The sequence below is a fragment of the Pinus tabuliformis genome, chromosome 9, assembly GCF_031772625.1.
Source record: "Pinus tabuliformis cultivar Carrire ecotype Pingquan chromosome 9, CPIR1, whole genome shotgun sequence".
NCBI lineage: Eukaryota > Viridiplantae > Streptophyta > Pinopsida > Pinales > Pinaceae > Pinus > Pinus tabuliformis.
The window spans coordinates 487,465,934-487,491,020 of NC_142307.1; the positions used below are offsets into that span (position 1 = coordinate 487,465,934).

At 42.0% G+C, this 25,087-nt stretch overlaps 1 protein-coding gene across 1 annotated transcript in view; it reads right to left on the reverse strand.

Moving 5' to 3' along the window:
* The window catches only part of LOC149149332 (organic cation/carnitine transporter 7-like), a 224,634-nt gene that overhangs the window by 152,928 nt on the left and 46,619 nt on the right, over positions 1-25,087 (reverse strand). The window contains exon 2 of the mRNA XM_089439759.1: positions 8,720-8,988. Within this exon, the coding sequence (XP_089295885.1) occupies positions 8,720-8,988 (269 nt within the window). The remainder of the gene's footprint in view (positions 1-8,719; positions 8,989-25,087) is intronic.

Genomic DNA, 25,087 nt, shown 5'->3' on the forward strand with positions numbered 1-25,087 from the left:
ACCCAATTGGAGCCCTATCAACTAGAGCTCGACACATCTCAATAAACATAGGAGACCGTGCAACATTAAAAGAAATGAAGTTGAGATAGAAAAAGAATGCCAATGTAAGATCAACCTCATCTCGCTGCTCACGCCGAAAAATCTTGTCCATTGGACCACTATAAGTTTGGGCTGCCCTCTTTTTTGTTGGCTGAATTTCTTTTCTCCCAAATCTACTAATATTAGAATTCCTCAAGAATGGAAGAGGATCTTCATTTTTACTAGTTTTCCTGCTTGCTGCCACCACATTCACAGAGCCAGCTGCATCCTCCCTTTCCAAATCCATTCTTTCGTCCTGACTGATAGTTTTGCATGCTCCAATTCCACAAGGAAGGCCCAACAAATGGCCCTTAACTCGAAAGTAAGTGCTCTTAAATTCACCCTTGCAGAAATTACAAGACCAATGCACATTCCCTCCCGGACCAGTCTTTGGCACTTGCTTCTTGGTTACATACTTCCAGAGAGGGTATTTTTTTAGCTGTGCTTGTTGTCTTGCTGCAGCAGCATCATATGTTAATGTTGGCTAAGAAACACCTACAGCTTCACTTGAAGCACTTGGGGCACTATGACCAAGAGAAGGTGAAACAAAAACTGAAACACTTGGAGTTGGAGGGCGGGGACCACAAAAAGCACTGCCCTTCCTTTGACCTCTGTCGACTGCCTTGGATGATTGAGCCATTAATCTTCTCACTGTTATAAAGTCCACACACCTTCACCTACAAAAAAAACAATTAAAGTCACAATTAAAGTCTTGTTGTTTCTTACTATTTGTAAATTGTCACAAACCGCAATAATTATGAATTTGACACTCCTTTACACAGGTAAGAGGATGACTATTGACAATTTGACAGTTTATATCAATGTGTTTAGATTGCTACAGATATCTCATATGGGACTGTAACGGTGAAGTTACGAATACAGACAAACAAGCAGGGTTCCATGCCTTGAAGATGTCCTTAGAAGGTGGCAAGTTGGCAACTGATCAGAAGTGACTAGAACAGAGTATTAAATTTGTAACAGTTGATATGTGTCTACAAGATTAGCTTTTACTGGGCTTTAATTCTGTACATGCAAATGTGTTGTAGGATACCATATGAAGTTGGCCTCTCAGTGCAAACTGGAAATGGTATTTAAGACCTGCAATACAATCAAGCGAGTCACAAAAACCCCAACCAAAAGATAAAATAAACCCTGAACCAAGCAATTACCTGCTACAAGAAGATACAAAGGTGGATCCAAACAATAAAAGAAAAATCTAGCAAAGATTTGATCTGAAAGTCCAAAACATAAAAGAAATTTATCCCTGAACCAAACCAAGACAACACCAAAAGGGAATTTACTCCTGCATTCAACGAAAAACCTAAGTGAATCCACAACAAAAGCAAGAGAACTGGAACCACAGAACCAAACAAACAAAGCGATGATGGCTATAACTTTTAATATTCTGAAATCTGAACATTGAGCTTCAAACTCAGAGATCCAAATTGAAATTATAGGATTGTTTCTTTACTGGGCTTTACATTTATCGTTCACATTTCGGCAACCAAAAGAAGTCTCAGCAAACAAACGTGGCACTCTAATGATTCATACCACGTGGATGCTTGCAACTACAAGTTCATTTGAGATAGATGGGCTTGAAATTTGTGGAGTAAACACTTTTTGCTCATGGCAAAAGAGAAGAGGAATATTCAGTGGACATTGCATCTATTGAAAAATTATATGGTTATTGATAGTCGTATGAATAGAGATTAGACTCATTAATGAGCGTTGATGAAAAACTGAATAAACTTCAAATTTCTGTGATGAAAAACCATTAAAAAAATTTAAAAACCTGTGAAACATATGTAGCAAGTCGTTCACCGAATCTCACTAACCAACCGGAGTTTGTAAGCCGGAACTTCAAAGTATTGTCTGTTGTTTTTCTCGATGGGTATCGATGTAGAGACACAGTGGATATGGGGGATAATCATTACAAGCATAAATAATAAATATTAAATATCATAGACGTCACACGTGAATAATGTTACAGGCTTACAGCAAAGCCACTGTGGATTGCAATTAAAACACGGGTTCGGCTTACTGGTTTAACGCTGGTCTTGAACGAACACTCCCGCAGCTCCACACGACAGCTCCAGACAACCGAAAATAACCCGGGGGCCGGAATAGACCAACGCTTACGCTATAAACCATGTTTTTTTTTCAATACGTATTCAAAACATCGAAATACGTTAGGGCAACGTATTCTATGTACAAAATACGCGTATTCAAAATTTATGACACGAATGGAAAACGTCGAATACGTATTCGATTTTTATGACACGTTAAAAATCGTATTGGACACGTATTAGGGCCGTTTTCGTGTCCAATACGTAAAATACGGGACACGGGACCCTAGGGGACGTGTCCTGTGACTTAGATGATAACATATGGGTTTACCGTGTTGCATCAACACTGCTCCCATGGCATAGTCACTGACATCTGTTTCAATCTCAAATGGTCTTTGAAGATCTGGCAATGCTAGTACTGGTGTTGTACTAATTTTTTCTTACAAGGTGTCGAAGGCTTTCTGTTGTTTGCCTCCCCACTGAAACACCTTGTTCAATCCTATCAAAGCATGTAAGGGAGATGCAATCAAGGAAAAGTTAGCAATAAATTTTCTCCAATATTGTGTTGCTCCTAGGAAGCTCCTAACTTCTGTAGCAGATTTGGGTTTAGACCAGTTCACAATGACTTCAACCTTAGAGGGATCTATCTTCAATTCACCACCCCCTACAATATGACCCAAATAATTTAAAGATGTTTTGCCAAATTCCAATTTTGATAACTTCAAATAGAGATTTTCTTTTTTCAAAACATCTAGAGTCTGCTTTACATGCTTCAAATGTTCTTTCCATGTTTTACTGAAAACAAGAATGTCATCTAAATATACAATTACAAAATCATCAATAAAAGGTTTGAGTACATCATTCATAAATCTCATGAAAGTGGCAGGAGCATTAGTTAAACCAAAAGGCATAACTAGCCATTCATACAGCCCTTGCTTTGTTTTGAAAGCAGTCTTCCATGCATCTTGTTCTGCTACTCTGACCTAATGGTAGCCACTACGCAAGTCTAACTTGGAAAAGTAAACAGCTTCTTTCAGCTGATCTGATAGATCATCAATGTGAGGAAGAGGAAAACGATTCTTGATCGTTACTTTATTCAGTGCTATGTAATCAATGCACATCCTCCACGAACCATCTTTCTTTCTCACCAACACGATTGGAGATCCGCATGGTGATGTGCTTGGTCTTATGAACCCTTTATCGAGCATCTCATGTACCTGCTTCTTGATCTCTGCATTCTCTAAAGCGGATAACCTGTACATTCCGATGTTAGGCAATGGAGCATCTTGCTGCAAATGAATATCATGTACTATTTCCCTTTTGGGTGGCAGAGCTTTAGGTTCTTGAAATAGGATATCATATTCTGAAACAACTTTTTCTAAATCAGCTATCTGTTTAGCATCACAGCCTTCAAATACATTGGTTTTATCAGGGTTCTTTTTCTTTACAACAATTATTAAAAATTGCTTGCATGAATTTACAATTCTTTTCATCTGCCCTGAGTTAATGAGAGTGTAGTTATTTTTGAGTTGATGAGCTCTTACAATATATTCTATTCCATCTTTTGTGAGTTGATACTTATTTTCAGTTCTATAGAAAATAGATTTTCTATCATACAAGTAAGGACTTCCTAAAACAATACCACATATATCTAGGGGAATTATATCTAACTCAACCTCATCTACAAATGTTGACCCAAAAGCAAACCTAAGTTTACATTGTCTAGTCACTTGAAGCTTTGCTTTATCACATACCAAACCTAATGGATATGGCTTCTTGTGAGGTGTGGTTAGTAGTCCCAACTTCTTTACAATTGCTTCAGAAATCAAGTTTACTTGTGATCCACTATCAAATAAAGTATCAATCTTTTGATACTTGGAAATAACTCTAATATGAAAAAGCTCATGTATTTTCCTCTCATTTTCTTCATTATCAATAGATTGTGCAAAATTACTAGTAGATGCTTCATAATTTTTACCTTTTATAGCTATGGATGTGACTGTTGTTTCATCACCTGAGTCTAACCCCAAATCTTTCTGAATAGCAGCAGCAGTCTTCTTCTTCTTGCCATCGAACTTCTTGGGTTTCAGCTCCGAATGCAAAAACCAACAATGTGCATCATCATGTCCAACCTTCTTGCAGTGAGTGCATGAAAGTTTGTCTTTCTATACAGCGTTTTCCTTCCTCTCCTTCCATTTTTGCTTATTCTTTTCCTTGCTCTTGCTTGCAATGGGTTTTGATGATCCCGCAATCTCTAGGTTCGCATTCTTGCCTCTAACCTCTAGATGTGTAGCCTGAACTGATACCTTAGCTATGCTAGTAAGGTTAAACATGAGAATGGTGTGCCTCAAATAGCTATGCAGACCACCTATATACTTCAGCAAAGTTTCAGGTGAGTCTAGAGAAATGCCTAGAATTAAAAGCTCTTTTTCTCAATTCTTGGGTATAACTATGTAGACTTTGCCCCTTTAATTGGCGAAGAGTTTGCCAACTCATCATTGCTTGCTGCATATAAGCTAGTGGATAGAATTGTTTTTTAAGAGCAGAAACAAATTCAATCCAGATAGAAAGAATTTTACCATGCTTCTTCAAATCAGCGTGTGTCTTGCCTTCCCACCACACTAGGGCAGTTCCTCCAAGGCGAAGGCTAGCCAGTTGAATCTTACTCCTTTCTGAATTGATGTTCTGCACCCTGCAATACACATCAATCTATCTAATCCAGTTATCTAGCTTTTTTGCATTTAATTCTCCATCATAGATTGGCAAATCAAATTTTACATCTAATTTAATCAAAGATGTCTTCTTCTTTTTATTTTCAGGGCTAGAAGGAGGAGTTGATAGAGGAGGATTTCCCCTTTCCCTTTGCCTTCTGAATGAGCAAATAGAAGAGGTTCCTCTACTCCTTTGCCTTGTTCGGGTATTGAGGTGCTTGCACCTCGATCCTTCTTAAATTCTCGATACATTTCTTCCACCATGGCTCTCATGGTCATGAAACTGTTCATGAATTGAGAGTCTGATTCTAATGGAATCTCTTCTGCCATTTTCCTCCAAGGAGAGAGTCTTCATATTTCTGGGTTAGCCTCAACCAGTTATCCTTCTCCTAATTTGAGCTTTGGCCTAGTTAGCATTCAACAATCCAGCACAAGCTTGTCTAACCTTAGCAAACCTAAAGCTCTAATACCACTTAATCTGAAAATGAGATCTTAGACAATTATTAAGGTATTACAGACTCATGTGCATGGATTTGCCTATGGTACTTTGTGCAATGGATCGATAAGATTGCGAAATACATAAACAATGAAGCAGTTAAAGAACATAATAGACAAACACACATAAACACAACATGTTTAATAAGGAGCTCACCCCACACTCCTGGGCTATGTCTCCTGGTCCAGCGTTCAGTGGTGACCTCTCTATTATGTCTTCAAAAGTAGAGTTTTTACAAAAGTTAGCTCAATTTGAGTCTCACACCACAGATACAAAACAACAAGGCTTTACTTGGATCCCCCAAGTCTTTCTGAGTACACAGACTCTCCTCACTAACTCTCTGTCTCTGTTTTCTCTCTATCTCAACACTGCTTCCCTTCTGTCTCTATTAGTCTGTGGCTTTAAAGCCAATCGGCGTTGTCTGTTCATTTCCCCTTCTCGAGCTCTCTGGCTCCTGACCTCTGTCCGCTCGAATCCCCTTCTGAGCGTTAGCAATCATTGCATAACGTCTTCATGGAAGGTGGCCACCTGTTCTGCAACGGAAGGGACCATCGGGCCTTTGAAATCCCCAAAAATAGTGTTTTCTGTTTACACAAAGAAACACTGTAAAACACTGGAGAAATCTGCCAAAACATTGTTCATCGGACTTCAAATATTCTTAAATCCACACTATATTCCTATCGGGTCCGCCTTTATATCGTGAACGCATCTCCGCCATTGATCTAACGGATCTTGATCCAACGGCTGAGATTCATTTCAGGCATCGAAGGCATACGGAGATTACTCGCCCGAAAAGGGTGGTTTTCTCACTCCGAGGCCTGGCCACGTGGCAGCCAGTGTATGGGCTCGAGCGGAGCCAGGCCAAAACCACTTACCGCCTACGGCCCACCTGAAATCCCGCTTGTTTTGGATCTCAAAACATATATACCTGCATGTATAAACCCTTTCGGGTCTGGTTTATCGCTTTATTCGCATTTCTTTTGTTTTTCATTCATTTAACGCAAATGCGATTTACATTGAAAAAGCCCTTTTACCGGACTTGAAATATTATCACATATCATTCATAATTTTATCGGGTCCGACTATCGTAGTCATAGTTGTTATCGGCCCCACTCCTTTGCATAGCTCCGATGCGATATTGTGATATCGCAATCGCATGTCGTCGATCCTCCGGGTCGCGGTTAAGTCCATATATATATATATATATATATATATATATATATATATATATATATATATATATATATATATATATATCAGCGATGCGATAGCGCGATTGAATCTGGACCGTTGATCTGCACGCATAGATCAACGGATCTCGTTTGATCGCGCTTCCCATATAGCTGCCTCCGCTAGCCTTTGCCGATTGCGATAGGCCGATTGGATCTGGACCATTGATCGGCCAAATCCGACGACTCTCATGCAAAGTAGTTTTAAACCACAGATACTCTGTTTTTCCACTATTTCTTCATGTTTTTCACTCGCGATAATGTTATCCACCTTTTTAAAGGTTTTCGCCTTGTGATAGTTTTTAACTATATGAAGACTTAGAGGGTTTTAGGATCCATTTGGATCATATGTGCTGCCTCTAGGGTTTCAAATTGCTGCCTACGTAGAAATTCGAACCTCCTCCTCTTTTGCTACTAAGCTCTCCAGCTTACGATCTATGCTCTGATACCATGTGAAAATTCGGTGACCCCAAATCCTACTGCAACAACTGATAATGTTTATTCTATTTGTTAAATTAATCAAACAAATTACTTGCAGTTTCCTATGGCAAATATTGAAACATATACACTACACCTTCACAAATACAATACTGCGAAAGAAATAAAAACACTAAAAGAATAGATGCACACACAATAATACACCGTTGTTTTTGGACTAATGTCCCCAAAAAAACCCAACTTGGGAAGACTGATGCAGCAGCTGAGGGTTTTATTTATTATGCAATAGTAAATCTGAGTACAAATCTATGGAAGCTCAAATCTAGCTTTCCATACAGAGAAAATGACTGATAGAAGTCTAGTGAGAAAAATCTCACTTGCACCCGTGATCCGACACTAACCTTAGCTCAAGATAAGCTACAACTTGTTGCCTCTGCATCACCCTACGTAGATCTGCGCTGCCTATGCAAAAATTCGAACCTCCTTCTCCTCTTCTGCTACTAAGCTCTCTAGCTTACGATCTATGCTTTGATACCATGCGAAAATTCGGTGACCCCAAATCCTACTGCGACAACTGATAATGTTTCTTCTATTTGTTAAATTAATCAAACAAATTACTTGCAGTTTCCTACGACAAATATCGAAACATATACACGCCAACCATCACAAATACAATGCTACGAAAGAAATAAAAACACTAGAAGAATAGATGCACACACACGATAATACACTGTTATTTTTGGACTAATGTCCCCGGAAAAACCTAACTTGGGAAAACTGGTGCAGTAGATGAGGCTTTTATTATTATGTAGTAGTAAATCTGAGTACAAATCTATGGAAGCTCAAATCTAGCTTTCCATACAGAGAAAATCACTGATAGAAGTCTAGTGAGAAAAATCTCACTTCCATCAGTGATCTGACACTGACCTTAGCTCAAGATGCGCTGCCCTGTGCTGCCTGTGTGCTGCCTTTGCGTCACCCTACATAGATCTACGTCACCCAACTCGTACCAACATCTCTCTTGCTAACTGATCAGCTGCTACTCTAGAAACTCGATCTTCCTGGCCTCCGGGCTCCCTCTCCGGCTTTTGGCACTGAATTTCGACTTCTCCTCAGCAAAATACGGATCTCCCTCTACACCTCTACGCAACCTCTTTGCACTGCGTCAACCTCTCTGTGGAATTCTCTGTCTCTCTACTATGCACTCACCGGACTGATAAACCCATAGGAAAGCCTCCTTTGACTTAGTTCCATCCTTGGTTTAAAGTGCAGAAAAGAGTTGGTGAGGTGACAATGGCCAACCTCTTAGTTACACGAGTCTCCACCTAGGTTCTTGGGACTTTACATTTTCGGGTGACAGATTTTGTTGTAATAGGAACTATTTGTTATCTTTATCAGACTTATGTTTTTCTCCAAGCTTGATAATTTTAAGGTTTCCTTATTTCTCAACTATAACTATATTTACCTAAAATAACAAGCCAAAGTTGAGCTGTACTATTGGACATGTACCTAAAAAATATCATGAGATCAGATATTTACTCGCCATTGCATTTCATATATTATGTTTTGATAATTTAAAAGATGACTTTTGAAAATAATTACATTTAGATTTATATATAAATGTGTGTGCATTTTTCCGAAATGATATTTGGCAATGAAAAACTAATTATATCATAAATATTGTAAGAAGAAAGAAATTACCTTCTTCCTTTTGCATCTGAAATTACACCCCACAAATATGCACCCACCATCATTCCCACAAATACTACACTAGTGAGCATGCTTTCTTGATAAGGAGACACTCCCCACTCAGAATGAATTGCTGGTCCTAGAAATGAAAGGAGCATCATCTCCATTGCTTCAGCAGCCCAACCTAAACCAGCATAAGCCAGCAAAAGCCCTTGGAATTTCCCAAATCCCACAGCCAAAAGTGCATCATCAACAGAAAATACCTGACCGCCATTTTCCATCTGCAACCCACAAACATTAAAACAGAATTATTAGGCTTCTGGCAACATATATGCAAAGTTCAAAGATGCATGGATGTAGCAATGCAGTCAAAATCTCAAATCTTATGTAACAATATTATGTAGGAATATTGAATTCAAGAAATATTGAGAATAAACAGTAAAGACCGAAGAAAGCCTCCCATTTCATAATGGAAGAGTGCAGAAGATAGAACAAAGGAACTATCTTGAATAGGTTAACTAAAGAAGCATGATATGCACACATCATAATGGAAGAGGGTAGAAGATAGAACAAAGGAACTATCTTGAATAGGTTAACTAAAGAAGCATGATATGAACACACGAGTGGAAAAGCATGTAAAGTTTGGAATAACAATAACAAATATCTGACCATATAAGAACCAGCAGAAACACACCTATTCTTTTCTTCGATATCCTTTAAATATGGTTTTCAGAGACACTATACAATGTCGATACAAAATCTTTGGCCAGGATATGCATGGATGAAAGCATCCAGTCTCTTTGTGTTCGTGTGGATAATATCATAATAGAATCCACAACACCCTACACAACTTCGAACTGCAAAGTAATTATTACTCACAAATAAAGATATATACAACATTTACCTCTATATTGTGACTCAGCAAATGAACTGCTAACAGATTTTTCTGAGAGACCATTGTGATAAAATATTGAATTCTTATTATAAATTGATGAAAAGTTCACCACTGTAAAAACTACCTTCAACTTGTGCACCTACAATTCAATAAATGTCCCTTATCTTCTACAACCTTTCTGGCCATAGAATGAACAAACTATTATTATGGTTATCATCATGCCATATGTTGTCTACCATACAAATTGTGATCTCATACAATTTGCAATACCTCAAAATGTATTCATCCATAATATCTGCATTGTACAAGCAATGCCCTTTGGTACAAGGTTTAATGTTGAGACTCACTGTTACAAACAGCCCTGTTCAATAACTATAAAAGAATCCAATTCAAGATAGGTAAAATACATAAATCCATAAATATAAAAAATTAATTGATAATAATAAATGTGATATTTCATACAACTAATGTTGAAGTTTCTAAGGCTACCAGTTAGAAACCCTCCATGCACTTTATCTGATTTATTCCTACCTACTTGTTCTGTTACTTAACAAGTTTTTACAATGTAAATACTAAAAATAAACACTAGTGCATGCTCAACATATTACAAATCAACCACTAAAGGAAACAGAAACAATCACACCAAATGACACCGTTATTTTTGGCCCAATGTCCCCGGAAAAACCCAATGTGGGAAAACCGGTGCAGCTATCTGAGGGTTTTCTTATTAAGCCATATCAGAGTACAATTTGGGTGCCAAATCCGGCCTACCCAACAGAGAATTTCCTTGGCAGTAATACCTCTCAGCTTGAGACAAATTTCCCTGCTAAAAACCCGAAGAATCCTTCCCGGCTCCTCAACTCCAATCTACCACAGAAACCCCAGCATCTTCCTTTCTGGACTGCATTAGCCCCTCTCTGCCCAGCGTTGGCCCTACGTCACCCTGAATGGGTTTGCGTCAACCTTAGGAAGCCCTGCGTCAGCAACGCTGGCCTCTCTGAAGCTCTGTGCAGCTCGCAGCTACCTCTGCATAGCCCTACATGAGCCCTGGCTGCTACTGCATCACTCTCTCTGGCTCCTGCACTGATCTCCCAGCACTATCTCTGCCTCTCTGTCTCTCTGTACTCAATGCCCCTCAGCTGCAACTCCGATCACTAATTCTATCTCTCTTAGCAAACCTCGCTCTAGAGAATAGAATCACTAATCACTCGAGTGTGTTCTCCAAGTGACCCTCAAGCCTCCTCTTATACTTTTCTCGTTGACATATCAACGGCCGAGATTAAGTCCCTAATCAACGTCTAAGATTAGAGCTGGCTTGATCCATGTCTTTTGGACCATTCTAACACAGTTTCATAGCAATTCACATTAATATTTTAATTTCCCTAAGTTTAGACTTAGGGACTCCATCAAAAATATTAATTATTTTAATATCTCCTTAACTGTTTAGAATCTGCCCAAACACTTTCTGGGTATTGGAGATCTCATGTGCCCCAACCTCTCCACCAAATTTCGTGGCTAGAGCACATCCGATGCTACCCCAAATCAACACTCCCTCTTAGCGAGGACTGTGCTCTAGCAATACTCCTCACTAAGTATCACCCTGATCATCCGACATCGGTCCCTACGTTGATGCTAGGTCTGCTACCCACCATCCTCTACACTGTTGTATCCTGTACTGCTGCCCATGGTTCTGCCACTGCCACTGCTGCATTTGTACAACTCCCTCTGCATCCGTGCTACTGTTGGTCCTTTCTCCCAACACTGCATCCGCACTGCAACTCCTCTCATCATGCTGCATCGTGCTGCCCACTGCTGCACTGCAACTCAATACTGAGAAGTAAGTAACTAATCTCCCAACTCTGACCTTTCTGTTGGGCTAGAAACCCTCCTAATGCTGAAGCTCCCTCTACCGCTGACAAGTGCTCCTTCTGACCTCTGCCTTGCTGCAACAACTCCCTACATCTCGCACCGTTGCACCCCTCTCTGTGCCATCCTACACTGGTGCAACACTCCCGTGCCTCTCGCACTGCTGCAGCCTGCCAGCCTTGCGCTGTCTTGGGACTCCTGCACTATAGCTCTCTCTGTCGCTTCATCTGCATCCATCTCTACCCACATCAGCTGGTCCTACTACTCCTCTTCGGAGCTACCGTAGGAAAGTCTAACCCAAGAGGCTGGGTACCTCAAGGATCCTGCCCCGCATAGCCTGTAGTCCGCCTGACTATAGCTCGATGTCTCCCCACTTCTTCTCAAGTGGTGCGTGTGCACTCATGGCACAGTCATTGTTTGTCAATACTTCCTTTTCTGCCTTTGCTGGCGCTACCTTAGTCTCAAAAGACTCCCCCTTACTCTTCTTCCTTGGACACTGGGTCGCATAATGACCCAGTTCCCCACAACGGAAGCACTTGGTCTTGGAGAGATCCTTCTTCGCTTTTCCTGCTTTCCCTCAGATGCTAGGGCAACATCTTCCTCCTCCTGCCTCACTTTGATCCCCTTGCTGCTACTACCTGTCTTTGACTGTTGTCTGATCTCTTATTGGCGAAGAGCAGCCCACATCTCATCCCAAGTTGGAAGTGTCCCTCTACCTAGTATACTCTAGACAAATACCTCCCAGTCTTCTGAGACAACATTCAAGGTTGTCCTCACCATCAATTCCTGATCTAGCGTGGCTTCTATAGCAAGCAACTGATCTCGAATCTCATTCAGTCCTTCGAGGAAGGTGTCAATCGGTTCTCCCTTCTTCATCTGATACGACCTCAACTGATTCTCTAGTAACATTCTTCTTTGCACAGAAGTATGCTAGTACAATTTCTTGAGGACCTCCCACATTTCATATGTTGTTTCCTTCTTGGCAATGTGTGGTACTACATGGTCCTTGACCTCGTCAAGGATGATGCTCTTGGCCCTCGCCATTGCCTCCTCGTACTTGTCGTTATCATTTGGGTCAAGTAGGATAGCTATAACCTTCAAGGCGAAGTTCTTGACACGATTTCTATCAAGTACAGATAAGATTCTGGCCTTCCAGACTGCGAAGTTCGACGCTCCATCCAGTCTGTCCTAGTCTCTTACTCCGTGTAGTGCCATGATGCTCTTCTACTTCCCTCCTGGAAGTTCTCGATCTGACTCCCTCTGAGTCTCAATTTCCCTCCTAGAAATCCTTCTGCCGATGTCAAGATGCCCCCTACTCTGATCGTCTGTGCAATCGCACCACTGATCCGGGTTTCTCGACTAGAAACCCTTGGTAGCAACTCTCTCCTCTTGGCCTTGCCCTGTCAGGTATTGTTCTGACTATAGTACCTCACCAGCTCCACTCTGCAACGTTCCCACAGCCTTCTAGACCCCAACAACCTGAAGGTGAGAGCTCCTAGGCTCTACGCAATCCCGGCACTAGCAACCCGTCCTCCTCAGCCAACTGCATCAGCCCTCCTAGCTTCTGCATGGCTTTGCATGAGGCTCCCTTTGCCTCCCTTAGCCTCTACGCTACCTCTTCCTAGTTCACCCTTGATGACGCAGGCACTGCGTCACCATTCCCTTGTTGTTGCTCTGCTAGAAACAACTTTTGTCACCTCGGGGCAGCTGTTTTCTACTGCTATTGCTTCGCTCGGCTGATGTCCTTAGTCCTCCTGTGATATGCAATCACGCTCTGATACCATGTTGAAGTTTCTAAGTCTACCAGTTAGAAACCCTCCATGCACTTTATCTGATTTATTCCTACCTACTTGCTCTGTTATTTACAATGTAAATACTGAAAACAAACAATATTGCATGCTCAACATATTACAAATCAACAACTAAAGGAAACAGAAACAATCACACCAAATGTCACCGTTATTTTTGGACCAATGTCCCCAAAAAAACCCAATGTGGGAAGATCGGTGCAGTGATTAGAGGGTTTCCTTATTAAGCAATACCAGAGTATAATCTGGGTGGCAAATCCGACCTACCCAACAGAGAATTTCCTTGGCAGTAATACCTCTTGGTTTGAGACAAATTTCCTAGCTGAAACCCCGGATAATCCTTCCCGCAGCTCCTCATCTCCAATTTTCCCCAGAAACCCCAACATTTGCCTTTTTGGACTGCGTCAGCCCCTCTCTGCCCACCGCTGGCCCTGCATCACCCTGAATGGGTCTGCATCAGCCTTAGGAGGCCCTGCATCAGCCTTCTGGCCCTCTGCATCAACAACGTTGGCCTCTCTAAAGCTCTGCGCAGCTCCGGGCTACCTCTGTGTGGCCCTGCGTGAGCCCTGGTTACTACTGCGTCACTCTCTCTGGCTCCTGCACTGCTCTCCCGGCACTATCTCTGCCTCTCTATCTCTCTGTACTCAATGCCCCTCAGCTGCAACTCCGATCACTGATTCTATCTCTCTTAGCAAACCCCACTCTAGAGAATAAAATGATTGATCACTCTGGTGTGTTCTCCAAGTGACCCTCAAGCCTCCTCTTATATTTTTCTCGTTGACATATCAACAACCGAGATTAAGTCCCTAATCAACGACTAAGATTAGATCTGGCTTGATCCATGTCTTTTGGACCATTCTGATATAGTTTCATATTAATTCACATTAATATTTTAATTTCCCTAAATTTAGACTTAGGGACTCCATTAAAAATATTAATTATTTTAATATCTCCTGAACTGTTTAGAATCTTCCCAAACACTTACTGGTTATTGGAGATCTCATGTGCCCCAACCCCTCCACCAAATTTCGTGGCTAGAGCACATTCGATGCTACCCCAAATCAACAATTAATGGCGACATCATAGATACCATTGAATGGTCACAAGTACGAAAAGGCATTGGCCCCATAGGAGAAATTTTTCTCCTACCATCTCTTCCACCCAACACCTAGAAGCCCTTGACAACCACTAGTATCCAATGATGATCTGCCATTCATATCTCTGCAACCTACTTCAATCATATGTTTCCTCACCCATCTAGCAAGAGCACACATTGGAATGTAGGCTTTCGATAAAAAAGTACTTTATTCATTTTGCAATCTGGTGCTTATGCTTATTTGTATTTTGGGCATTTGGCATGGATTATGGGGTAACCTGGAAGGAAGAGGAGTTTTGACTGTCATTTTGTTCCCTCGCCTTAAATGGAGGGTTAAACTTTCATCCTAGTACAGTGCGACCTCCCCTAATGGCCCAATGGGTATAGGAGGGGCATTACTTGGGAAACCCTGATTGAAATAACGTAGTACCACCTCTCCCTATTCATACTTACCACTTTCCATCTTACATTACGAGCCCCATATTCCACCTCCCATCTTTGGGTTCAAATGACCGACCTCCCCTAATGGCCCAATGGGTATAGGAGGGGCACTACTTGGGAAACCCTGATTGAAATAGCGTAGTATCACCTCTCCCTATTCATACTTACCACTTTCCATCTTACATTACGAGCCCCATATTCCACCTCCCATCTTTGGGTTCCACTGACCATTGGTTCACTAGGATTGGCACCATACATCCTCATACTTGGGTAGGACTCGGAACTTGGCCCTAGGAGGTTAGTGCAACTAGAAGAACAAGAAAAAGCATATGATGACCACAAGTAAAAACAAAAAAGGATCAAAATGCAAAATATGGCTGGGTCATACACATTAGCACGTGGGAAAATGCCTACCAAGAGCTCTACTTCACACATTATGGCCATCACCTGGTTCCTGAGCACATATTGCTTGTCATATCATGAGAAAGAACCTTTGACTGTCCCAACTCCTGGTGGTCCATGAGCTACCTCACCCTTAAGGGGGTAATCAATGATATACATCGTACAAAGCAAGCTCTAACCCTTGAGCTACAAGCAGTAATACAAAGAAAAATGAAGAAAAGGTAAAAGGCACACGAGGGGTGAAAAAACAAAAGTCAAGTTGGTAAATTACACATCCACGATTGTTCTCTCCCCACATCTGTTGATTTGGGGTAGCATCGGATGTGCTCTAGCCACAAAATTTGGTGAATAGGCTAAGGCACATGAAATCTCCAATACCCAGAAAGGGTTTGGGCCTAAGTTGCAGGAAATGTGGCCCTAGGGGTCGTTTCCCCAGGGGAAACGAAACGAAACGCGTTTCCCCGTACCGTACGGCCACGTTTCCGTTTCGGCCGGAAATGCGTTTCCAGGCCGTACGGGCCACGTTTCCGTTTCGGGAACGCGTTTCCGGCCATACAGCCACGTTTCCCGAAACGAAAACGTGGCCGTACTGCCGGCAACACGTTTCCAGGCCGTATGGGCCACGTTTCCCCAAAAAAACAGTGGTTTTTTAAATTTTTTTTTTATTTTTTTTTTATTTTTTTAGGGTTTCCAGGATGTTCTAGAAACCTATTCTAAAGTTATAAAAGAGCAATTTGTCTCATTCTCTCATCACACTATTCAGCAAGTCGTTTCTCTTGGAGACTGGCAGTTGTTTCAGCTAGGGTGTTTTGAGCAGTGAGCAAAGTAGATTTCAGCAGCAAGAGAAAGAGATTTCAGCAGCAGATTTCAGTAGCAGCAGATTTGGCTCAGCTACAACCATATTTCTCTTCTCTTTTCTGGCATTTTGGGGTAGTCTCAGCCACAGATAATTAATTTGGGTAAGCCACATTCATTTTTTTAGTTTTTTCTTACTATTTCTTCAATTTTTCTAGGGTTTAGGCAGCCAAAAATATGAAAAACGTTTTTTATTGATAGATTTGTTTTTTAAATTTATTTTTGCAGCAGATTTGGCTCAGCTACAGCCATATTTCTCCTCTTTTCTGGCATTTTAGGGTAGATTCAGCCACAGAAAATTAATTTGGGTAAGCCACATTCATTTCTTAGTTTTTTTCTTACTATTTCTTTAATTTTTCTAGGTTTATACAGCCAAAAATATGAAAAACGTTTTTATTATTTACAGATTTGTTTTTTTAATTTATTTTTGCAGCAATGGCTTCCAGCCAAAGTGCAGCTGCAACTTCAAGCCCTAGGGCCAACCCAAGGGCTGAATATTATCCTCTTTGGAGGCATGTGACGAAAGCTTCAAAGATGTGGAGGTGGTGGCTCATGGGAATGGCGATGCAATCTTTGCAATAATACGTACAAGGGCTCCTACCCAAGAGTGAAGGCGCATCTATTGCATGGAGGAGGACAGGGGATTTCAGGTTGCACAAAAACATCAGATCCGTTGGTAAGGAGGGCATATCAAAGAGAGCAAGATGAGGCGGATGGTACTAAGAGAAGGCATGATGACCTTACTCAAGCTCCATCTAACATTGAGCCAAGGATTGTAGCTGAAGCAAAAAAGAGGAGAGCTGGTCACACTCAAGAACATGAACAACCAGCACCCAAAAATACCAGAGGCCCAGGGGCATCCCATTCAGTTCAGGATAGCAGAATTGCTAGATTGGTGAATGTGCAAGCAAGAGAAGAAGCTGATTCCAGAGTAGCTAGGTGCATTTATGCATGTGGTATCCCATTCAATGTTGTTCGCTCTCCTTACTGGCAAGATATGATAAGGGCAGTTAACAAAGCTCCTCAAGGGTACAAGGGGCCCAACTATGAGAAAGTCAGAACCCAGCTTCTCAAAAATGAGAAGGAACTTGTGGAGGACATTTTAGCTCCAATTCGTTCTTCCTGGAGTAGCTCTGGGGTTACCATAGTCTCAGATGGTTGGACAGATATGAGGCGCAGACCATTGATAAATATCATTGCCACTTCCCCCAAAGGAGCAATGTTTATCAAGGTAGAAGACTGCTCAGGAGAGGTGAAAGATGCACAGTTCATTGCTGATGTTATTATAAAAGCTATTGAACAAATAGGGCCTAACAGGGTGGTGCAAGTTATCACGGATAATGCACCAGTTTGCAAAGCTGCAGGTTTAATTATTGAGGGGAGGTATGACCACATCTTTTGGACACCATGCATTGTCCATAATCTGAATCTGATCTTAGAGGAGATCGACAACAAAGTTTCCTGGATAAAGGAAGTCACAGGGGAAGCAAGGGAGATTATCAAATTCATCACCAACCACCACCAGTCTCAGGCCATATTTCGAGAGTACTCCAAATTGGAGTTGTTAAAAGTTGTTGAGACAAGATATGCCTCAAACTTCGTGATGTTGTGCCGCCTTGTTGAGGTTAAGCATGCATTAGTTTCTATGGTGGTGAGTCAACTTTGGATTGAGTGGAGACAAGCAGATTCAGAGCGGGGATCTATGGTGCGTAGATTGTGCCTTGATGAGGATTGGTGGAGCAAGGTAGATTTCTTGCTAAAGTTCACAACCCCTGCATTTGAGCTTCTCCGGAGTGCTGACACTGACCAACCTTTCTTGGGAGAGGTATATGATGGCATGGATTCCATGGTTGAGAAAACTATGGAAATCATTTCGCAGGAGTCTCCACAACTTTTGTTTGTTGATGATCATTTTGCTGGTTTGATCAAGAAAATCATTGTTGACAGGTGGAACAATTTCAATACACCATTACACACTTTAGCACATGCTTTGAACCCCAAATTTTATCATGAGAAGCTTATTGCTAAAAGCAATGGAAAGAGGAAGGCACCCCATAAGGATAGAGAGGTGGCTACTGGGGTGAAAAAATCACTTATGAGAATGTTTCCTTCTCATCTACATAGGGAGGTAAAGGAGGAATTTGCCAGTTTTGCTGCAGGAATAGATGATTATGCAGATATATCAGCTTTGGAGGAGAGAAGCACCATGAATCTAGTTAGGTGGTGGATTTTTCATGGAGCAAATGGTGTACATTTGCAAAGCCTTGCCATTCGTATTCTTTCACAAGTGGCAAGCTCTTCATCAGCAGAAAGGAATTGGAGCACTTATGGTTTTATTCATTCTGTGAAGCGCAATAGGTTGGGCTCACAGAAAGCAGAGGATCTTGTTTATGTGCACTCCAACCTTCGCCTTGCATCTCGTAGGGGTCCAGAATACAACAGTGGTCCTTCTAAAGAATGGGATGTGGATGCAGAAAATCCTGATTTGGATCTCTCTCTTGTTGCCCTGAATATTGAGGACGATTCTGGAAGTGGAATTGGTGCATCATCTTCTTCAGCACCACCATCCACTGTTGAGCATTCTGCTGCTTCTATTTTTTATGAGGATTGTTATGATGAGGATTAGTCTTTTGTGACTTGTCTCTATAGTTCTTGCAGCCTTATAGTCTTTATTGTACTTGCAGCCTCATATACTAATATAAATAAAGGCTGATTTTGGATTTTCCAGTTCCTATATTTTTATTTTCATTATGTGATTATTCATGAATCATGAGTAAATGTGATGTAAATTTAATCTTAATGTTTAAATGTAATAAATTATAATCATATAATGTAAATGTATCATTAATGCTTTATGATTGCACATATATATATTAATAATTTTTAAATATTTTTAATATATATATATATATATTCGCGTTTCCCCGTTTCCAAAATTTGGGGAGGTCGCGTTTCGTATCTCTTCCCGTTTTGGAAACTCGTTTCCCCGTTTCGTGCAACTTAGGTTTGGGCAGATTCTAAATAGTTTGGGAGATATTGAAATAATTAATATTTTTAATGGAGTCCCTAAGTTTAAACTTAGGGAAATTAAAATATTAATGTGAATTAATATAAAATTGTGGTAGAATGGTCTATAAGTTATGGATCAAGCCAAATCTAATCTTAGTCGTTGATTAGGGACTTAATCTCGGTCATTGATCTGTCAACGAGAAAAGTATAAGAGGAGGCTTGAGGGTCACTTGGAGAACACACCAAGAGATCAAGATTTCGACTTTCCGGGGCTGGGTTTGCTAAGAAAGTTGAGAGAGTGATATGGAGTTGTAGCTGAGGGGTAGTGAATACAGAAGCAGAGGGGCAAAGATAGTGCTAGGAGGATCAGCGCAACGGCCGGGAAAGCTGACGCAGAGGGTAGAAGTTGGAACTGCTGGGAACTGTAAGGAAAGCTGACACAGAGGGCAGAAGCCAGAACTGTTGGGAACAGCAGGAACTTTTAGGAATTGTCGGAACTGCCGGGAACTGCCGAAACTACCGGGAAAGCTGACACGGAGGGCAAAGGAGGCTGACGCTAGGGTTTTTCGTGGGGCAGATTGGAGCTGAGGCGCTGCCGGAGTGTTTATCCAGGGTTTCAGCGGGAGCATCTGTCTCCGAAGGAGAGGTACTACTGCCGAGATTTTTCTCTATTGGGTGAGCAGGATTTGACACCAAGATTGTACTCTGAAACTGTGTAATAAATCAAACCCTCAGATAGCTACACCAGTTTCCCGCATTGGGTTTTTCTGGGGACATTAGTCCAAAAATAACGGTGTCATTTGTGTGCTTGTTTCTGTTTCCTTCAGTTGATGATCTGTAATGTGTTGAGCATGTACTTGTGTTTATTTTCAGTATTTACATGGTAAATAACTTGTTAATTAATCAAAACAAGTAGGAAGGAATAAATCAGAAAGTACATGGAGGGTTTCTAACTGTTAGACTTAGAAACTTCAACATGGTATCACAGCGTGGTTGCAGATCATAGGGGAACTGAGGACATCAGCCGAGCAGAGCAGCGGCAGCAAAAAACAGTTGTCCCAAGTGACAGAAGTTGTTCCTAGGAGCAAAACAACAAGGGGTGACACAGTGCCTGCGTATCAAGTTTGGGCCAAAAAGAGGCTACGCAGAGGCTGAGGGAGGCAAAGACAGGCTCATGCAAAGCCACACAAAGGCCAAGAGGGCTGACACAGTTGGCTTAGGGAGCTAGTTTGTTGACGCTGGGACAGCACAAAGCCTAGGAGTTCACACCTTCAGGTTGTTGGGGTTTAGGAGCCTGTGGATAAGTCGCAGAGTGGAGCTAGTGGGGTACTGTTGTCAGAACAGTGCCTAACAGGGCAAGACCAAGGAGGAGGGAGTTGCTACCGAGGGTTTCTAGCCAAAAAATCCGGATCAGTAGTGCGATTGCACAGACAATCAGAGTAGGGGGCATCTCGACATCGGCAGAAGGATTTCTAAGAGGGAAATCGAGGCTTAGAGGAAGTCACATCGAGAAATTCCAGGAGGGAAGTAGAAGAGCAACGGAATGGCACTACACGGAGTAAGGGACCAAAACAGACTGGACGGAACCTCAAAATTCGTAGTCTAGAAGGCCAAAATCTTATCCGTACTTGACAGAAATCATGTCAAGCACTTCGCCTTGGAGACGATAGCGGTCCCAGTTGACCCAACTGACAATGACAGGTATGAGGAAGCAATGGCGAGAGCCAAGAGTATCATTCTTGACGGGATCAAGGATCATATAGTACCACATATTTCCGAGAAGAATACGGCGCGAGAGATGTGGGAGGCTCTGACCAAGTTGTATCAGCGTACTTCCGTGCAGAGGAAGATGCTCCTAGATAATTAGCTACGATCATACCAGATGCAGAAGGGAGAACAGATGGACACCTTCCTCAGTCGATTGAAGGAGATCCAAGATCAGCTGACTTCCATAGGGCCACCCCAGATCAAGAGTTGATGGTGAGAACAGCCCTGAATGCAGTCTCAGAAGACTGGGAGGTGTTTTTCCAGAGCGTATTGGTCAAGGCGACCCTTCCAAATTGGGAGGAAATGTGGGCGGCTCTTCGTCAAGAAGAGATCAGGAGGGTGACCAAGACGAGAAGCAGTAGTAAGGGGATCAGAATCAAGAAGGAGGAGGAGGTGGATGCTGCCCTAGCATCTGAGGGTAAGCAAGAAAAGCGGAAGAAGAAGGACCTCTCCAAGGTCAAATGCTTCCACTGTGGGGAGCTGGGTCATTATGCGACCCAGTGTCCGAGGAAGAAAATCAAGGGAGAGGCTTCTGAGACCAAGGTAGCACCAGCAAGGGCAGAGAAGGAAGTGGAGACAGACGATGTATGTGCCATGAGAGCACACACCACTTGACGAAAGTGGAGAGACATCGAGCTGTAATCAGGAGGACTACAGAGGATGAGGGGCAAGATCCTCGAGGTACCCAACCTCTTGGATTATACCTGGCTACGGGGGCCCTAAAGAGGAGTAGCAGGACTAGCGAATGTTGGTAGAGACGGATGAGGATGGAGCGGCAGAGCTACAGTGCAGGATTCCCAAGATAGCGCGAGGCTAGCAGGCTGCAACAGTGCGAGAGGCACGGGAGTGTTGCACCAGTGCAGGATGGTACAAAGAGGTGTGCAACGATGCGAGATGCAGGGAGTTGTTGCAGCAGCGCAGAGGTCAAAGAGGGAGCACTTGTCAACGACAGAGGGAGCTTTAGCATCTAGAGTGTCTCTAGCCTAACAGAGATGTCAGAGTTGGGAGATTAGTTACTTACTTCTCAGTAACTAAGTTGCAATGCAACAGTTAGCAGTGGCGGTGCTATGGGCAACACAATGTAGCATGATGAGAGGGGATGCAGTGCAGACGCAGCAGTGGTAGTGGCAGGGCCATGGGCAACAGCACGGATGTAGAGGGAGCTGTCGTACAGATGCAGCAGTGGCAGTGGCAGAGCCATCGATGGCAATACAGGATGCAGCAGTACAAATGATGGGCAGCAGGCCTAGCATCAAGGACCAATGTCGGATGATCAGAGTAATACTCAGTGAGGAGTATTGCTAGAGCACAGTCCTCGCTACGAGGGAGTGTTATTTTGGTGTAGCATCAGATGTGCTCTAGCCATGAAATTTGGTGGAGAGGCTAAGGCACATGAGATCTCGAATACCCAGAAATGGTTTGGGCAGATTCTAAACAGTTTGGGAGATATTAAAATAATTAATATTTTTAATGGAGTCCCTAAGTCTAAACTTAGGGAAATTAGCATATCAATGTGAATTAATATAAAATTGTGTTAGAATGGTCCAAAAGTCATGGATCAAGCCAGATCTAATCTTAGTCGTTGATTAGGGACTTAATCTCGGTTGTTGATCTATCAACGAGAAAAGAATAAGAGGAGGCTTAAGGGTCACTTGGAGAACACACCAAGAGATCAAGATTTCAACTTTCTGGGACTGGGTTTGCTAAGAAAGTTGAGAGAGTGATCTGGAGTTGCAGCTAAGTGGCAGTGAATACAGAAACAGAGGCAGAGATAGTGCCGAGAGGATCAACGCAACAGTCGAGAAAGCTGACGCAGAGGGCAGAAGCAGGAACTGCCAGGAACAGCTGGAACTGCCGAGAACTGCCGGAACGGCCGGGAAAGTTGACGCAGAGGGCAAAAGCCGAAACTGCCGGGAAGAGTCGAAACTGTCGGGAAAGCTGACGCTGAGGGCAGAAGAGGCTGACACGGTCCCTAGAGGTTGACACTGGGGTTTTCCGTGGGGCAGATTGGAGCTAAGGAGCTGCCGAAGTGTTTATCCGGGGTTTCAACCGGAGCACCTATCTCCGAAGGAGAGGTACTACTGTCGAGATTTTTCTCTGTTGGGTGAGCCAGATTTGGCACCCAGATTGTATTCTGAAACTGCTTAATAAATCAAACCCTCAAATAGCTACACCAGTTTTCCCGCATTGGGTTTTTCCAGGGACGTTAGTCCAAAAATAACGGTGTCATTTGTGTGCTTGTTTCTGTTTCCTTCAGTTGATGATCTGTAATGTGTTGAGCATGTAATTGTGTTTATTTTCAGTATTTACATGGTAAATAACATGTTAATTAATCAGAACAAGTAGGAAGGAATAAATCAGAAAGTACATGGATGGTTTCTAACTGTTAGACTTCGACAACATCTATATGCTCAAGATGAGGGGCCCATCATAGTTGGTCCCTTTGACCATGTCACTTGGCCAAGAAGTCTTTTCTCCTCCGTTCCATCAATGTTCACATGACACCTTGTTAGTTTTTGGAGCATCGGAGGTGTTCTGTTGATGCCCCGAAAATCGTTGTATCAACATTGGGGATAACCACTCGGTCTGGACCTTAGTACAGCTCCTTTTCCGTTTGGAATGATGGCTCCGACTGGGGATAATGGGACCAGTTTCCCAGAAATGGATAAACGGAATGAATGATTGGTTGATTAATCTAATGATAGGTGAATGACTTAATCTATTGACGAAATAAAAGAACTACTACTAATCCCGGGAAATATTGTACTCTTAAAGTGTAGCGCTTGATGATCTATATTTATAAACAGGCATGTAGACGACTCTATTCAATAAATATGGACTTTTATTCATTCAAGAATTACTTTGCTTAAATAGTTAAACAAAGGGATCAGCGCAATGTTGCTACACTTTATATATCATCGATACATATATGATCAAAGGAAAGGCATTCCATACACATCCAATAGTGGAAAACATACAGAAATGCTGTTAAAACACATACATATATGCGATAATAGCAAATGTAATCAAATAACAATTCATATGAAAAGAATGAATTCAGACATAGATAATAGTACCATATGAGCTGCTAGACACTCCCAATATCAATCGCTACTTGAGATTCTTCCTTCAACGCAGAAATACTTTCAAACAAAGACAGTAGTGCACAATTGCATAAAAGCTTCCTTGTCAAAATTAGAATAACTGGTCCAGTTTCATAAAAGAATATGGCTGAAGCACAATAGTGCAACTTCAGTCTTTAAGTCAAGTACAAAACTTTACGACCCTTTCCAAAACAATGAAAGGGTCTATAAATACTTAATTAATCTAACTATCTAAGAAACTGAAATCCTACTTAATTGGTATCAATTGATTTTGATCCTATTTTCTTCAGCAATCTGGCAGTTGGCGGCATGAATCATCAAGTAGGTTGTTTGCCTTTAAATCTGAGCTGACTTATCGCAAGCATCGGCTCCACTTCGGGTGGTCTGTTGAGGCGAGAGCTGAGCTGGGCGGCATAGGTGGCATCCTGAATATCGGGGATAATATACCCGATTGCATCCGTAAGGCACTTGAGGGCGGCTCTCTGTGTGTGTGGTTTTACCAAGAAGAACCAATAGGTGTCCCAGGTTAAACTGTTAATTCCAGCAATTAATCTCCCCTTTTCCTCTAGATCTGGATAACATGATTGCTCCAATGTTTTCATCGCTGTCAATTTTCCTAGTGTGCATTGGGAAATCATGTTTGATAAGTAGAGAGTGTTATTGACTAATTCAACTAAATTGCTTGAAGTTGATTTGCATCTTGAAACTGCCCTCTCTGCTTTCATCAACTGGGACTGCCATTCTGTAAAGAGTATATCTTTATGTGACTCTAAAATTCTTGGTAAATTCGCCGCTTGTCCTTGATCAGTATCTTGCCAGTCGAGAAATGCAGCTATCGTTTCTTCAGCTTGATCCAATTCAGTCCTAGCCTTATCTACTTTATTACTTATGGATGCCGTTAATTCACATAGTGGCTCTGCCTGGGCGATTTGTTGACATAGAAGCTTAATTTGGGCTATCAATGTAGTATTTATCTGTAGTGCTTCTACTCTGAATTCAGCTACTTGTGGAACGCCCTTTGTCTTTTCAAGCTGTGCTGATAGTTGAGCGATTTGCTCATCTTTTGATTTCAGCATTTTCTCATTCGCTGCCTTCAATTGCGCCAAGGCCTCTGACAATTCTTTCTGCTTTTGGATT